Raw genomic sequence first — 12,085 nt, 5'->3', positions numbered from 1 at the left:
ACAAATGAAATACAGGGTATTTAGATAAGCAAAACAATGTTTTCATACATATCTTTTTTTAGGATGTAAAAAGTTTTTAGGCAGTGAATGCACATTTTTATCTCGTGACCCAGGAGAAACTTCCCGAACCATACGCAGCATATTTGACAATGTATATCCCCAATTTAATTTAAAATTGTGATAATCTAGATGGCCGCGTGAGAAGCGTCACAGCCTCCATTGAAGTAGCAATCTTAACTCATAGCTCATACTGAGACACAAACAGAAGTTTCCCACATTGAAGTTGTGATTTCTGTTTAACTAATTCCTGTCCTACACTGCCTCCTTAACATCATGTATTATTCCTCTGCCCATCATAGAATACAAACCATTATCAGCATTCAAAGGTAGCTAGACATCGTTATGATATCCGTCCAAAAAACATCATCAGATACCAGAAGCGCCAGTAAGTTGCTCCATTGGAGATATTGTTGTCTTTCTGGGCAACGCTAAAGATGTAATATTGTGTTGTGCTTCTCATTAAAAACATTGCATGTATACTTGTCATGTAAGCAGCGTCAATATTCAGAGAGCAGAAGTAGTCGGGCAAGAAAGGGCGAGATGAAAACGCAATGTGATCTCTTGTAAGAAATGTGACAGATGTTGGGTTATACTTATATGTACACTGTATAAGGTTGATATAAGTTGCTATGTTAAGGTTCCCATACATCTTAGAAGTGCAGGTCTGTTTTTCTATAAAACTGTGACTAGACTACCGTGATTTGTGAAGATTTGCCTGGTTTATTGATGTTAAATCATAATTTAGCTTGCTTTAATTTTTTTGTCTGTTTGGAGTTCATTGACTTTTTCATTTTCTCCCTATCCATTACATTTTAAATACATTCTTTTGTAATGTAGGGGATGGTAACAATACACAATAACCTTGCATGCTGACATATCCTTCCCTTCAGTTAACCTGATGTCACCTGACCTCAGTATAACTCATCAGCTACTTGGTTCATTTTTAAAAGAAAAAAAATTGTATAATCTCTTGCACGCCCATGAAGCAAAGAGGCATATCTCACACAATCCTTTAAATACCCCACTCATTTAAGAACATTTCATATTGATATTTATACTTAGAGCTTTGTTCCTCTCTAAAACTGATCCAAAAAATGAGTCATAGTTAGAACTTTTTAAGCTGCCAGCCTGCTAATTGTTATGTAAATGAATTCTGCTTGCCCATTACCGAAATGCTGCTTTTGTAGCTGTGATGTCACACTTAAAAGCTTTTTCAATGTGTTCCGTGTGTGTGTGTGTGTGTGTGTGTGTGTGTGTGTGTGTGTGTGTGTGTGTGTGTGTGTGTGTGTGTGTTTCATACGTTTTTTTCCTTCTTTTTAACCACAAGCATTACACAGGCATCCATATAAGCATCATCGGTTTTCCTTATGTGTAAAATGTGTGAAAATTGCATTTCATATACCGCTCCTACAGCACTAGCTAAAATCCCAGTTGGATTCTTCGGCTGTGCTCGGTGCCAGGTGCATTTGCGAGTCCTGAGGGGGAGTCTGACAAGCAACAACAGCTCTGAGAGAAACACTACGAGGAAGTCACACTAGTCAGAGTTGCCACACAAGTGCATATGTCATATACATGAAATGGCCTCAGGAGTAGCAGCTGAAACCCGTCACAAAGCGTTACCTCATGCCTAACATCACCCTGCCTTTCCCTCAGTGACCCCCTCCGCTGTTTGTCACTTGCTGTCACCCCTTTCTCCTTGCATGACCCCCGGATGTTATTTGGTTGCTGCCAGTAGCAGAGGGTGCAGTCCAATGGTCAGTGGTTGTCAAAATAGGTGTCACTTTGGCTGTGTGGTGGTCTAGTCACAGTAGATAGTTAGAATATCAACTTAGAGGGGAACAACAGGGATCTGACGTTTGTTTTGTTTTTTTTATTTTTATTGATATTCGTGAGACGATGGTAGTAAGACTACTTTGTCATATATTTGCTGTCTTTTAGTGGGAGTGGTAACATATAGCTGGAAATGAGAGAGACAAATTTCACTACGACTAATGCCCATTTCAATGTGCTGTACATTCATTCCCTAAAATTCCATTATTTATTCTTGTGCCATGCCATTTTCAATCTGTCAATCCAATACCTTCTACTGTTCACACTCCTCTCACCATCCTGTCCTACCTTTGACTGTATAAAGTACTCAGATTTTAAAGAAGCATGTGCATAGTTACCCACTTTGTGCATCCTAAATCAAAGCTAATGATAATGCTTTTCACATTTGCTCATTGCACAATTTACCTACAGAGCAGCCATACACATTTGATTAGAATCATAAATATGCTGTAATGAAGACAAAGTGTTCATGCATCCAGAATCAACTTCATTCTTCTTTCATTCTCTCTCTATTACAGTTGAAATGGAAGCATTTTTTTTTTTTTTTTATGACTCTTTAAATCAAGTTGTTTTGTTTTTTTGTACCAGCTGAAAGTGATCAAGCTCCTTGTTACAATGGATGAATGATAACTTAGCTCGGGGACTGTGGTCCACACTGTGAAACTCCTAGACGTTATGCTAAGAAGAAGTCAAAGCGGCACCTTGTCTCCAGCTTGTGTATATGTGTGTGTGTGTGTTTTGTTTTTCCAGAGTGTAATTGTAATCCCTTTGGCTCAGTCAGTGATCGCTGTAATGGCACAGGATTTTGTATATGTAAGGAGGGCACTACAGGGCCCAAGTGTCAGGAGTGTCTACCCGGCTATTTGTGGGACGATGGCTGCAAATGTAAGTAGAACCACAACACTCCTAGGCCTCCCCCTCACCCCCCCCCCTCCCTCTCTCTCTCTCTTTATCCTCTCTCTTTTCTCTCTTTTTTATCTCCCTCTGATCCCTTTCCACGCTCCATGTGATTCCTCTGCTCGGCTGGAAGAATGTGCTGCACATGCATAGAGAATATTCAATACCATGAGCTAAGAGGAGGATAATCCATTTGATGTGGTCGCTGCTTTTCATTGTCAGTCATATTTAGCATCTTAGGTATGCAAGATCAGTAGAACCAAATAATAAACTTAATTAAGCACCTATCTTTAAGCATTCAGTACTTTTTCTCTAATTTTCAATAAGGCCTCCTCATTTGGACATGTGGTAACAATGCACAGTTATTTGTTATACCTTTACTTAGTAGGTTGGAAATGAGACTGAGCTATTAAAGTATTTGTATTCACCCCCCCCCCCACACACACACACACACACACACACCTCATCTGCAAACGTCATTTACTTGGTAATGACTAGTATCATGGCTTTTTACGAAAGCAGATTCCTCATTAACTTTGCATGCATCTTAAATTAAACTCATTTACAAACATAGGATAAACAACTTTAAGCAAAATAAGGTGATGGATTGTTTTTTTATGACCCGTAAACTTTGCTCTTCCTCTTCAAAAAAGGTTATGTGTTTAGACTGATTGCTGTCATTTATCTACCATTAACAGATGCAACTACATTCTATGAATGAAAAGAAAAACACATTTTTATTTTAGAAAAAGTAGTACCCTGAAAATGTTGTGTCCTCATACAAAGTTCACCAGAGATAATCCGCCAGTGCTTAACAAATATATGCCTATGTATATGTATGTATGCATGTACACGTGTGTGTGCGTGTGTGTGTGTGTGTGTGTGTGTGTGTGTGTGTGTGTGTGTGTGTGTGTGTGTGTGCATGTATATATATATATATATGCATTGGTATTTATTTAAGCTGTGTTGAACTTTAGAGTTGTGGTGTGTCTTGACTTTTTATCACCAAACTTCTTCAAACTCATAGTCACTCATTGCCACACAGAGTATAATCACATTATCTTTTATTACAGTTTTTCTACTGATAATCATTTTATTATTTTCTATTGAGCAATACTGCATGTGTGTAATAAACATGAAAAGAACCAGTACAAATTACATGAGAAGTGATGGGAACATGACGCAAAAGACAATTTGATACAATGAGACCATAAGGTGATAAGAGATTATCTGCATTTTCTACACCGTACTGTAATGTTGGCAGCTGCTCTATTCCTCAAACTGAAACAGTGTCAGGACACAAGCTGTTCACTAACAGGACCATTCAGCCATCTCACACACTAGCAACACAAAAGCTGAGTCAATATTACCTGCCTGACAAGCGGCCAATGATCTGTTTGAGTATCCATCACATTTGTCAATCGGCAACAGTACAATGTCATCCAATACCAATATTTTTAAAGGAGAAAGCAGGTCACTTTGACCTCTGGGCCATTTATTACCGTCCCTGCAAGTTCTCTCAGTCAGTTTGCAATGAAGTCTTTTTTTTTTTTTCCTTTTTAAAGGTCACCTTTTTTTTCTTCTCTCGTCAAATTCGTTCGACAAACCGACAAGAATTCTAAGGAAAATAATATCCCGTGCTGAAAGAATTCATGGTCATTTTCATACATGATGTTTTATGTCTGTCATGTCCTTGAACTTATCATAGCATCGTAATGAGGTTTCAATCCAATTAGCAGAATTTCTTCTTATATCATATGAAAAAAAACTGCTAAACCCTGAACTAGTAGTACAGTAATAACAATGAATTTCTTCAAAATTAGCTTTTTCAAGCAGCACAAATGCTTCACAGTGCCATGAATTAAGAAACAGGAGAAATGACAATATATCACTGTAATTCCAATCAACTTTTTATACAGAGTCGTTCTATGTAATTCTTTTTGATTTAACAAAGATTTAGTAAATCAAACGATTTCTACATTTTACAATGTTCTTTTTCTTTTTATTTTGTCGTATTATTAACTATTTATTCATTTTATCATGACTATATTATAAGGCATTTTCAAAGTTCTTTCATAAGCAAATTTCATTGCTCACCTGTTACATCAAACTACAGGTATTTGTATTTTCTTAAAGCATCTGTATTACCATAATATTGTTTTCAGTGATAAAACTGTACATTCTATTTTTTTTAAATTATCTAAAAAATACCAATAGGTGTAATGCAATTAATTGTAAAAAGGGCACATTAAATAATATGAGGCTGTAACATTTATGTCCTAAATGCTGCGCACATTAAAAGCATTCATGTAAGTCTTAACAGGTGACGGGATCTTAGATTTGATCAGTAATTTAATCTCACACACTTACATTTGTAATTTACATATTTAGCACTCATCAAATTTCAATTAAGTACGCTTTGAATTGTAAAGTAGGAAACTACAGATGGCTGAGTTTCAATTCATTCGAAATAACTGGTTGCGGTCAGTTTCTTAGCCTCTCAATGTAGTAGGAATAATAACATATCACTGAGCGAGCCCCACATTCTGCTCCAATTTATCATAATAACAATAATAATACTTATAATAATGATGACATTATTAATTATTTTTTAACAAAATGTAACACCATTACCGTACAATGGTATAGTTTGTCAGTGATAAAGCATGCAGACCGCACTCCAAACCAGCAGAGGGCAGAGCATTATGTATCACATTATGCAATAATTGTCCAAAAAAACAAAATAATTCAAAAGATACTTGTTGTGGCAAACGGACTTGAATGTTTTCACTTGAAGACCTGAAGAAGGGGGTGAAATGTCTGCAAGTGAGGAAGTGAAATTTGCCATGACTGAGAAACCCATGGACACTTTAAAAAATAGATGTTATACGATAATACATTAAATAAAATGCTGTGATAATAGAGTAAATGACACTGTATTACAGTCGTTTTAAATCCAATCAAATCCAACCAGAGAGAAAAAAATAGCACCATGGGGATTTATTTGGTGTCATCTTTATGAACAACACATGTACTAAACATTTGATTCTATGGTGCGGTGGCAGAGTTTGACAGATGAGTTGCAATGTTTTCATTGTGTTTGAGTAACGCAACTGGAGTGTGAAGACTCATAAGAACATCTTGCATACATACATTCTAAATACAGGACCATTTGATTTATACCATTCTTGAATCTTGCCGCAAGAATAGATTCTTCATTATTTTGAAAATAGACTTATTTCACTTATTATTACTACTTAGTAAAATTTCTAATTATGACCAAAGTAACAGTATTTAAAAAAATATAATAATTGTTACACACTAAGAAGAATAATTATAAGAATTAGAATTATTGTGTGTGTGTGTATATATATATATATATATATATATATAGGTGTAATGCAATTAATTAATGCAATTATATATATATATATATATATATATATATATTTTTTTTTTTTTATTATTATTCTTGCTTCCATACTGTCATAATTTACATAATTTATATCCTTACATATGTAGCTGTTTTTTTTCCTTTCCATGACATCTGCTGAAATGTTTTGCACTTACTTTCAAACACTTCAAATAACATAGATTTGTTCCCTGATCGAAATAGTTTGAAAGCTTCTCGGGCCTGACCTTTCATCACTTCTCTATTTTCATGGTTTTTACCGCCGTGCACAAAAATCCTGACTAAAGAATGCAATTAAAACTCAAAATCTCCCGTCAAACACATTACACTCCCAGATGGGCACAGCGAGTTCATCCGTCCCCTCAAAATACGATCGCTCGCATCAAAAGCAAATGCAACAAATCTCGTCATTGACCGGCTGTGTTTGCATGGGGACTAATAGCTGATTTGATAGACTGACAGGGAATGAGGGCGCGCTGCTCTCACATCACAGAGATTTCCTGCATTCAACATGGGGCGCTAAAACCTGTTCTTTGTCACTACTTTGATTTGTAGATATCTAATTAGTGCCGCACTCCTTGAAAAAGCGATGTTTTTCTAAAGCGTTTGTTTTGGCCTCCAGTGGCATTTGATTTCAGCACATACCACCCAAAAAAAAGCACTTCAATGGGCCGGAATGAGGTTTCCCACAAATAAGCTACATTCTGCTTGTGCAAATTTCATCCAGGTTTGCTTTCAATTCATCTAAGTATACAATAATCACTGCAATTCAAAAAGAATCCAGTAAACCCTTAAAATCTATGTGTTAATTTGCCACAGGCTAACTGTGAACGATATTATAAAAGGTCCGTATGTGTTGAAATGACTCCACGCAACTGTTTACAGCCTTATATGGAATAAGGAAGTGGTTAGAACCAAACATTAACTGACAACATGATGATAATTGTCAACAATTGATAATTTAGCAAAACTATGCATAAGGTCTTCTCCAACTCTTACATTCTACTACCAGTTTGCATTAAGTTTACTCAAATCAGTATTAATTTTTTTCTCTAAAGTCAACTCAACCATAACTTTATTCAAAAGTAAAACATTTTTATAACTACAAGCCACTTACAACCAAAAAAAAAATAAATAAAAAAATTAACTGCCTCTTGAATGTTATGGTGTTATATGTGTCCAATGTTGCCCAAGGATCTATGTGCTTTGTAAAATATTAAAATTTATGCAGCCGCCACCGTCTCATCCTCACAGACGTTCCTTGACATTGACAGTACCATGTTGCCGAGGGTCAAGAGGTTGCGGTGTCTTCATGTATTTTCCAAAAGAGCGGTTTGTCAGTTGTCTCACTTCTGACTTGAACAAAATACGGTCGAGCTATAATTGCAGATTAACCATCAACTCGGTGGATTTATACCAACAAAAGGAGCGAATTTCAATTTTTTCAGCTTTTTTTTTTTTTTAAGTAGTTTTTTTTTCATGACAAGATACAAGGCCCACGTGTAGTGGCACTCATCCTCCACTTACTTTTTACCTTTTACTTTGGAACATGTTCAGGCACAGGTTCTTGCACCTTACTTTTTATTTTCTAACGATTGCCAGAAAGCAAACCAACTTTGAATGAATATTTTGTTCGGCTCTTTTCAAATCCACAAACAAAGGTCACCGTCTAATTAACAGACTCTGGCCATTCTCTTGATCATATGAAGTCCTCTCGGGGAAAAAACACGATTCTTTCATTAATACACTTAAATATTCTTCCATGTCATTTGAAGAATTTTTGTCCACCGATGCTGTAATCGTCCATTTTTCGCTGTCGCCAGTATCATGAAAAGGACATTGTCCGAACCAAAACACCACGTCGGAGTCATAAAATTGATATGTCAACTGAAAGAATACAAAGAGGCAGTTCAGATGTCTTATTTGGAAGAAAAACTCACCAAACGGCAGTTCCATTTTCTCCCACCGAACGGACCTGGCACGAATACGATTTCTCAGTCAATGTTTCTCCAAGCCCTATTTGACTATTCCTAGGAGACAACATGCATCCAATGCTGAGAATTACGTCAGAAGCCAGATATTTATGTCCTGTGGAGTTCATAGATTGCTCACCACGTTGTTTTCCACTCCCATAAAGGACTGAAATGGGCAGAACTGGCCCCTGTGTTTATCACTGTTTATTTGTCTCTGTTGGTTTATTAGTTTGTGCGGCACTGCTTTGTTTGCTTCCAGCTTGCCTGACAGCTTGCCTCCGCCGGGAATAGAGCGGTCTCGTTGTCCCAGCTCTAAATATACACCAATTTTCACCTTACGTTTGGTTTGTGGAAAGTCAGTGCTGTTTGGAGGGAAGCCTTGCATGTTTTGAGGGAACAAAGAGTTTCTGGATTCCCAGCTCTGCCGGTGGGATGGACCACCAGTCAAATTGGATATTTCTGTCAAACCAACCATTTTTTTCTTTCATGTTAAAACCCTATATTTCAATGCAATGGATTAAATAAAGCCAAAGACAAGATATTAGGGTTGTGCAAATCTCTGACTTGTGTCATTGTGGTGGTGGTGATGAAATTGGACATTTTTTCTCACTCAATATATGATGACCAGAAAATCACCTTTTCACTGAATTCATTATAAAAAAAAAGATTGTTATTTATGAAAAGGGGCTCCAGTTTCTTGTATCTTCAATACTTATTGATACTTAATGGTGCATATTTCAATGTGAACTTGGAATTTTTGCAGATTACTTTTAAAGGTTTGAAAAAAAAAAAATTAAAATCACTTTCCAAATCACTTTAATTCTTTTAATTGGAATTAAGCTTTTTAAGCTGAATCCAGATGTTTTACAATCTATTTCTAAAACTTTTCTCACTTTCAGATATCTTATTATATAGTTAGCTTATGACCTAAAATCATTCAAACTGTTAAAAAAAAATATTATAATATATCACTATGAGATTTGACTCCCATTCAGGTTCCGTCTCAATAGGACATCTGAGCATATCATTGAATTATATAAAATCAATGTAATTTTCTGGTGTCTGATGATGAGAGCTTTAGGATTTTTATGCATCAGAGTGTCCTTCAAACAAAGTGTCACTGATAGATCCGTTTGATTCTCACTCTCTCTCTATATTGCTTCCACTGCAGCCTGGGTGTGTGATAATGAACTCCTGCGCTGCCAGAATGGCGGGGTGTGTGTCAACAACGTTCGCTGCAACTGTCCCTCAGCCTACACGGGCCTGCTGTGTGAGAAACGGCGCTGTGAATCAGAGTTGGGGGGTTGCGGGGGCACTGATTCAGGCCAGGCTCCCCTGCGACCGCCGCCAGCCTCCGGTCTGCTGCTGCTGCTTCTTCTGGGCCCAGTTCTGCTGAGAGCGGCCTCCTTGCTCTAAAAGGGAACCTTGACCTCAACTCCCCACCTCGACCCCCTACCGCCACCCCACTTCAAGTAATCCATTAAACAGGAACAATCATGAGCTTTTTCTTGACTGAACTGTTAGAGCTTCTTTGCTTCAACGGACACTCTCACCGACAATAGAGACGAGTGAGCGCGAGAACTTTTCATTAATTTCAAAGAATATATAGAATTGAAAAAAAGAAACATATACTTCTAAAAATTCCAGATGATATTTAAGATAAAAAGTCAGCCTAATATGATTAAAAAGAGCAAAGAGCTATGAGTACCCCCGTCCCTTCCCCACGAAGCCATACCTGAGCTCCTTCTGAAAGGAACAAGGGATAACCGAAGATGAGAAACTCATTCACTTCCTCCCTTATTGCCACGGCAACAACAGTCGCGACCAATCAGCTCTTGCACGAGCCAAAAGCGGATGCCGCCGGGTCCCTCCCAACCCCCGCCGCCCGGGGATGCTAGTTTGAGTTAATGTTGTGGCTGAGAAGGAAACTCAAGAGGAATGGCTGAACGATGACAACTGGCCGCTAGAACTAACATGTAAGACTGTATCAAAAAAAAAATAAACAAAAAAAAACAAACAAAAAAAAAAAAAAAAAAGAGGAGAAAACACAGGAAAGCATTCTTTGCTGTCAGTGCATTGTGGATAGAAGGAAATGTGTCCAGACTGCTGCTTCGTGACACAGAAAACCTTGCTCTCGTCGATTCCTCTCAAGCCTTCTGTCTCCTCCAAGCTCGGTCTCATTCTCCCTCCCGCCATCCACCCCTTTCTCCGACCCCGCCATGCCGCCACTGACCTGTGCTTTCGTGAACGTTACTCTGTAAACCCTCGTTGGTTGAAAGGTTTCTTTTGTCCGATGTTAGTGATGCACATGTGTAAGAAAAAAAGAATCCCCCCCCCCTTTCCCTGTATCTCCTTTCCTCTCCTCCAAAAAAGATAATCCAATAAAGCTGTCTGATTCTTTTTTTTTTTTTTTTTTTCTATCTTTAGATCCCCCATCATCCTGGTCTGAGGATAGTTTTCACCTGAGCAAAAAACCATCAGTGTATTTGCAAGTTCTTTTCTCAACTGAGAAAATAATGATAATAATGATAACAATTAAAAAAATAAAAAGAGTCATGTAGTCCTTTTGTATCTTTGCTGAACTGTGATTGAAAAAAGGCAACCTTTAATGTATCTACTATGGCATCCAAATGCAGAAGAATTGTTCATTCTTTTCTTTTCTTTTTTCCTTTCATTTCATCTCTTGCATTCACCTATTCTATCCGTTAATATTACTTTTATTTGTGCAGATATTTTCCTTTGTATTGGCAACGTGCTGGCATCAAAGAATATCAGTTTACATACAGTACTAATAAAGTGTAATAAAATCCCACCAAAGGACATTCTAAATGTTTTGTTCTTGCTTTAACACTTGAGAATTTAAGTGAATAAAATTTTCAAAAGTAAACTGTGTTTCCTGATTCGTTGATTGCAGGAAAAAAATCATTATCATTACACTGTTCATCTTTTTATATGTATTTCCATACACTGCACTGCTCATTACTTTAAAGGAATGACATCATCTCATGTTGTTACATACTTTCTCACACTCAAGGTATCGAACTCTTGATCGAAATGCATTATTTTTATACAGGACTTCTTTGTTTCACCTTTTCCATCCACCAAATTTGATATTTTCAGGAAGATAAGAATGCGAAAAGGGAAACTGGTTCAAATTGCAAGTTAGATTTAGCATTGTATACACTATGATTGTGGTTAGCGTTGCTGTATTTTAATGAGCCCATTCTTCAGGTCCCACTAAGAAAATATTGGGCCCATAATTATCAAATGCAATAATCATGGTTGATTTTGAGCATTTATGAGGAATATTTGCAGCAACATTTATGCAAATGTGTAAGCTGTTTAAGAACGCCAATTAACCCTGTTCTCATACTATTCATAGACAACAAAACATACATAACAAACTAACTGGAGTGTTTTCAACCTACCTTTCAACCTGGTGGTTTAGCTCTTATTGACTTTTTTTGTCCCTTTTTTACCTATTGACACTGATGTGAACATATCATTAGTAAACAAGTATCACTAAGATAAACAATGAATATATATATAACATTTATAAGCACGATGTTTCAGTAAGTGTCACATAAAAACATTGAGGCATTTATGAAGGATTAAGAAGGATGAAAATTTTGGCTGATAGACAACATTCTGCTTATTTAGACCTAACATGTTGGAAAGCACCTGATAAATCCTGAAAAAGGACTCAACTGGTTATCAGATTCAAAGGTCACTGTCAATAAAAAACAAGAAAAATGGCACTTATATTGAAAACTAAATACCATACATAATATATCACATATCTTATCACAAATATATACCGTGAATTTCCAACTTTGGTTTGGAGACATACCCTGACATTGTGAACTTTCTGCAGAACTTTTAATGTATTTTCTGATCTTGTTGAATTATTAAT

General features: G+C 36.8%; 1 protein-coding gene across 4 annotated transcripts in view; it reads left to right on the top strand.

The window, feature by feature from the left end:
• Window positions 1-11,059, top strand: part of ntng1a (netrin g1a) — a 121,161-nt gene extending 110,102 nt beyond the window's left edge. For 3 of the 4 annotated variants that reach the window (XM_086151473.1, XM_086151471.1, XM_086151472.1), the window contains one exon: window positions 9,344-11,059. In XM_086151473.1, coding sequence (XP_086007599.1) covers window positions 9,344-9,588 — 245 coding nt within the window. In that variant the 3' untranslated portion in view covers window positions 9,589-11,059. Of the gene's footprint in view, window positions 1-2,640; window positions 2,776-9,343 lie in introns of all 4 variants that reach the window. The other variant, XM_086151470.1, reaches the window with a different exon arrangement.
• The last annotated feature ends 1,026 nt before the right edge of the window (window positions 11,060-12,085 follow it).

This window comes from Fistularia commersonii, chromosome 8 (assembly GCF_037954325.1).
Source record: "Fistularia commersonii isolate RoL2024-O1a breed Wild chromosome 8, RoL_Fcom_v1.0, whole genome shotgun sequence".
NCBI lineage: Eukaryota > Metazoa > Chordata > Actinopteri > Syngnathiformes > Fistulariidae > Fistularia > Fistularia commersonii.
This window is presented reverse-complemented; position numbering and strand designations above follow the sequence as displayed.